This window comes from Brachyistius frenatus, unplaced genomic scaffold (assembly GCF_029030835.1).
Source record: "Brachyistius frenatus isolate BFR_SWC_R1_liver_20210118 unplaced genomic scaffold, ASM2903083v1 Contig_46, whole genome shotgun sequence".
In the NCBI taxonomy this organism is placed as follows: domain Eukaryota; kingdom Metazoa; phylum Chordata; class Actinopteri; family Embiotocidae; genus Brachyistius; species Brachyistius frenatus.
Window position 1 is genome coordinate 2,529,043 of NW_027210645.1, and position 6,000 is coordinate 2,535,042.

The window sequence follows — 6,000 nt, forward strand, 5'->3', positions numbered from 1 at the left end:
TTCATGGCTGATGATCTAGTTTCAGTTGATTTTATTATAGCTGAAGGACTCTTGTGATCATCATTAGGCAAATCCAAGGAGAACATCTAATATGCTTTCATAACATACATTTCAGTCTAAATAGGATACTGAGAACATACTAACTGGACACTAACTGGGGGTGCTTTGATTTAAAGCCAACATACCCCAAACTTACCCTGTAATAAGATATTTCACTCAATAATAAACCTCCTTACTTGAGCTTGAAAAGAATCTAAAATCTTTTGTGTCTCCAACTCTGCATCCCAAAAATCGGAATACATTTTACAAGTAAATCCTAATTCAAAAATAAGTGATACTCTACTTTCATTGCGATGTCAACACTAAACTTAGTTTGCATCTCTCATGGATCTCAGTAGTGGCATCACCTCAGAGTCGCAAAGATCAGCATTTGTTTTGCCAAATGATAAATACTTCTAATTTTATTACACTTACCTCCAAATTGATTTCCAGAATCTTCAAGGACTCTTCTGAAAATGTGGATGAAAAAAGGATTGACATTCTACATTAAAAAAAAAAAAAAGGCTACGGTCACTTAGGAAACAAAGACTACAAATCTATCAAAGATGATACCATGTCAGTGTCACATGTTGGCTTGCTTATGGAGGAAAACTTAGGTGCCTTAGGTTTAGTCACCAAAACCATGTAGTTAGGTTGAGGAAAATGTTTTTGGTTAAATATGACAAAGTTGCAATTTACTTAAGGTTTAGGCTCCAAAACATCTTAGTTAGGATTAGGAATATTTCATGGTTTGTGTTGAAATAAGTGACGTTACGTACATCACGTAAGTTACTCAAATTATCTTACATATGTTACTTGACATCAAATTTAATACGTTGTGGAAAACACTTACAGTACAATTTTTCTTCTTTTTTTTTTAATTACATTGTTACCTACTTATTTCCATGCTTACATGTTCTTGCAAATAAATTACACTTTAGAACCCTATAAGTATTTTATTGATGTGTCCGATGTGCTCAGTACTCACTGTAGTCTGCAGTGTTAATGTGCTTTCTTCAAATGTGAAAGAGTGATGTGGGTTTGGAGGGGAAGGACTTTTTTTTCTTTCACACAATTTGGTGGCTTTGGTCCCAACACCCCTCCAGGCGGGTTCCAGCTGTCTTCAGTTTGGGGTTCGTTCCTATCTGCACCACTTCTATGAGGAATGCTCGGCCTCCATGTGGGAGAGAGGCCCGAGGGATCAGGGGCTCGTCCAAAGCCAGAGGTCAGCCCTGTGGTGGAACTCAGCAGTCTTGAAGGTAAAACTACTGCACTTCATTCATACCGGGACACAGTTTTCAAATGGAAGCCTTTCTGTCGTACAAAGACAAAATTAAAGCACAACTGGTCTTTTCAGCTTTTGTTTTATAGTCCAATAATCACCTTGAAGCAAAGAAACTGGCCTCTTTGCTATGCCAATCTCATCTCTTGGCAATACAAATGTGTTGCTGTTATTATGGTTGACTAACTTGAACGTGATCCATTTTTAGTCCCTTCCAAAGAAGGGATACAGCTGTATCCAATTGTATTGATTAAGTACTTTTATTAGGTTAAAAAAAAAAAAAAAAAAAGCCTTAAATGCACCCCCTTTTCTGATTAAATCCTAAATGAAATTATCACAATAGAAAGTCTTTGCCTTTTTGTTATTTACATTTTTCATTGGTTTATGGGATTTGCAATTTTTTTCCACATTTTCTCCTGAATTGGACTCATCATGTCCCCACACACTGATGACCGTATCCCTGCCAACCCCTTCTTGGCCTGAGGAAGCCTGCAGACAGAGATGTGCCACCTCTGTGACACATGGCATCTCCTGCTGGTTGTTTTCATGTGCCAGTGATGTGCCTCACCTCCCAAAAAATATTCTCACGAGATGCTTGTGTAATATGCTGCATACAGTGCATTTTAAACTGTCCCTGCATGATGAACTGCAGGCAGCAGTGTGGTGAGATTACATGCAAGCCCACTGCCCATTTGGCAATGTGGATTTTTCTGCATCACAAACAATAAAATGACCTTTCCTAACAAGAAGTGAAGAGCGCCAAGCAAATAGGACCACCCATACAAAAAATACAACCATGTCTGCACAAATGGCCCCCTCATCTTTCTTTGTTGCTCTATCTCTGCAGGTGTCCTTGGCCCTCGGTCTCCTGATCTTGACTGCAGGTATTGTCACCCTGTCAGCCGGTTACTCCGCTCCCCACAAAATAGAGTCATTCGGAGAGGGAGACCTGTTCTTCGTGGACACCCAGGCCGTCAGCTTCAATAGGGGGCTGCACCTCAGCGCCGCGGCCGGGATCGGCCTCTCCTGCCTCGGCGCTGCCCTGGCGGCGATGGGGGTCATGTTTTGGATCCTCTCCAGGGCCAATTTGAAAGAGAGGCTGTTCCGCAGACCAGGGGAACAGGAGCAGAGAGGAGAGTCGGGGTCAAAGTGGAGCGGATTTAGGGATCTGGGGGATGTGGTCACTAAGCCGCCAGGTACAGAGTAAGGAAAGATGCCATTCACTCTGTCCAAAGTGGAAAATGTGCACTGCTGAGCTTCGGGCTGCACAGGCTTTTGTTCTAGTCCTGGGGCCTCGTTTACATGCTTTTAAGATTGTTTCTGTTCTGTTCTGGAAGGGAACAAATCCAACTTGTTCAATTCGAGTTTGTTACATGACCTGGATATTACAGTCCAACCCGCTATCACGCCAACGCATGTAATACAACCATGAATCCACTATAGGATGCTGTATTAGTGCTGAGGTGTGAAAAGTATGGTGCCTGAGGTTTCGTGGTCAGGAAAAGATCATTGTGTAGGTTAAAATAAGTTATTCAGTAAAGTCAGCCCCCTTTTATACGTCATGCAAGTCACTGAACGTATATTACGGAAGTTAAATACAAGTAAGTAACTTACTACTTACGCATTAACTTTTGCTTTCTCACAGATTTAAACACTGGTCTCCCGTGTGAAAGTTGAATGTTTGTTCCATCCAACTACCGCAAACCCAGCCTCACTGCACCGACTCACTCACAGCTTCAGGTTTTTTTTGCTGTGTGAACTTTTGTTTGCTCGGCCACTCTGAAGAGCGGACCAATCAGTGACAAGTGCCAATGGTTAACCTCGTCAGTCCCGCCCCTCCTTCACATGGATTGGACGGTTGGTGACAGTGACGAGCACAGTATTGTCATTTTTCAACTCTCTGTGACCACTAGCACCGTATCTTGGCCAGACCCATATTCAAGCAGTGACGTCCTACATACTGTATATGGACTTTATACTCGGTCACATAACCTTAGTCACATGATCTCCTTCTTGGATGCTGGTCATACATGCATGTACTTTTAGCACGTTCTCATTCCCAGGGCGTCAAGGAATACCGCATACGCTCAAGGTGCCTCATGTCTTATGCGCCGTGTCGATGCTGTTTGAAGAAAGTCAAGAACAAAAAGGGCTGAAGTCCATATAGGCAGATTGCTGAGGTTTGGTTGGATGGAAAAAAAACAGAACTTTTACCCAGTAAACTGCTGTTCAAGTCTATGAAATAGCAAAATGTAAATTTCTCCCAAACCATTATTTATTTCCTGATCATAACCATGAGAATTTTGGTGTGTTAACATAAGGCTTATTTGACACCCTGGGAATGAGAACTCGTAGATACTTTCAACGCCAAGACGAGGCAAAACGTGACACTGACACTGTACACTCTAGTGGACTGATGAGTGTATTACACACTGATACCGAGCTGTGCAGTCAGACATAAAACATTTGCAAGGGACTTAAAGCACCTATACGGCTTTAAGAGCACAGCCTGAACAATAGAGATAATAGATTTTTGGATTTATAAATCCAAATGTATAAATTGGGCCCCAACACTAGAACCAGAGACCCTGATGCCCTCTGAAACACCTCATAGTGCAGCATCGGGACATAGTTGTTGACCGTAGACTGTGTTTGTGCAGTGCACTTGTGTTATATTTAAAAAAATACACTGAGTAATGCCTCAACACTGAAAGAGAGCAAAATTGTAGTGACAGATGTTAGAGAACTATATGTTTTTTTTCCTCCCACTCGACACGTGTCTGTTGTATTTTTGCTCAGTATTTTTTTTAATTTATTTTGGGATAAATTATTTTTCTAAATAGCAGTAGTATCAGCTGTCCAAGTAGTAATACGAGGTGGTGATATTGCATGAATCACATAAAACCTGAGTCTCCACTCATGCTGAGGTAGATAAATAGAATGATTAACAATTCTGTATCTACGTTTTCATATATCTGCGCTAACACTCAGCCCGCTGTGCTGAACACGTACAGACACATGCACTCTCACTCACCTGCTCACCCACACACCCACGCATGTGCACAAATTTGTGCTCCATTGACAGTATCACCTTTTTTCTCCCCACTGTTATCTGGCTCTGTAATTGCCTGCAATCTGTGTATCCAGGCAACAGTTGGGCTTCAAGTGCGCTATTTTGAACTCCGAACAAAGACTCTTTTCCAATTGGTCCCTCACTTCCCCTCTCTTTATTTTCACACCAATCACATTTTTTGTTTACGGGCATTCACTGCGGTAGCAAGTAAGTGGTGAAGCGCTGAGGTGAGAGGAATTTGCACCGGCACCTGAGAGGCCACCTGTCTGATTGGGTCCTCCAGTTCGTCATTATAGTTGTTACAAGTAATAATAAAAAATAGGAAAGTAGAATAACCATGATGTCCTGATATAAGAGCACTGATTCCACTGAATGTTACTGGTGGTGTTTCATTGTTTTGTTGTGTTAAAATAATGGTGTAAAATGAGGTTAAGTGTCACTGGTGCAAAGCAAATGACCAAAATAAACTTGTGATCTGAATACCTAATTTTTAGGAGTGTTTGGATCTATTTAATGAATCTATTCCACAGTAGCAGGAAAGTATTTTTAATTTGGAGTAATACATATTTTATTATACTTTGCTGCATCAAATGACTCTTTTTATGTCACAACCAGCAACTGGGTGTCTTTAGTGTAAGGTATACTGCGGCATTTTTCACCACTATAATACAAAGGTGCAGTTGTTTCATGAGCAACTGTTGTGCTTTTCTGTTGAACAGTTCTGTCAACACTGTGATCCATGTGGCAGCAAAAGCAGTGAAGAATGTATGTGGATGTAGAAAATGCAGGTTTTAAAATGCTTAATTTTGATTTATTCCGATTCTTTTAGCCTCTTTTAGTTGATTGTTTTGGTTCTCTAAGCTATACTCTGCCCTGTGCAAGAATGGTAAATGGGCTGCACTTATTTAGCAGCCTTTTACCTTAAAGCTTTACAAAGCACGTTACAATTTACAGTAGCACACACTGACACGCCAATGGTGACAGAGCTGAAGTGCAAGGTACCTACCAGCAGGCAGGAGCAACTTGGGGTTAAGTGTCTTGAACAAAGATACTTCAGCAGGTGGACAGGAACCAGGGATTGAACCACCAACCCTTCAATTAGTGGACAACCTGCTCTAAAGCCACCCTGAACTGCTGATAAAGATAGATTCTTTATTGAAGTCCAACTAAAATAAAAAAGAATATGTTGTCAGTCACCGAGAGCAGTTAACAATGTACACTGTAACAGTTACCTGAAGTGTTATGTATGACCTTATTTACAAAGCTGTTTCCTATTTAGGTATCTGTTACTGTCTGAAAAATATATATGTATATATATATATATATCCTCCTGGGACCCAGCCTATTGACTGGTGTCCTTTGTAGTGGACATTTTGTTCACGTGCATCTTCCTCAACTCTTTTGAGCTACTCTTCCTTCAATCCTTGCTGCATTTTGAAGAGGACATCCTGGTCTTTCTGGTGATATGTTGCGTGATATGGTGGGATGCTGGGAACTTCCTCTCAATCCAAAATGTCCGACGTAGCAGCAAGTACACTTTATGGAAAGAGGAGAGGTAAGTCAAATCATGTTTATTTATTTTTTTATTTACAATGATTATCATACG

General features: G+C 40.9%; 1 protein-coding gene across 3 annotated transcripts in view; it reads left to right on the forward strand.

Moving 5' to 3' along the window:
- The window catches only part of nrsn1l (neurensin 1-like), a 117,619-nt gene extending 112,744 nt beyond the window's left edge, over positions 1–4,875 (forward strand). For all 3 annotated transcript variants that reach the window (XM_069703434.1, XM_069703435.1, XM_069703436.1), the window contains 2 exons: positions 1,146–1,298; positions 2,169–4,875. In XM_069703434.1, coding sequence (XP_069559535.1) covers positions 1,146–1,298; positions 2,169–2,528 — 513 coding nt within the window. In that variant the 3' untranslated portion in view covers positions 2,529–4,875. The remainder of the gene's footprint in view (positions 1–1,145; positions 1,299–2,168) is intronic.
- Positions 4,876–6,000: the final 1,125 nt, after the last annotated feature.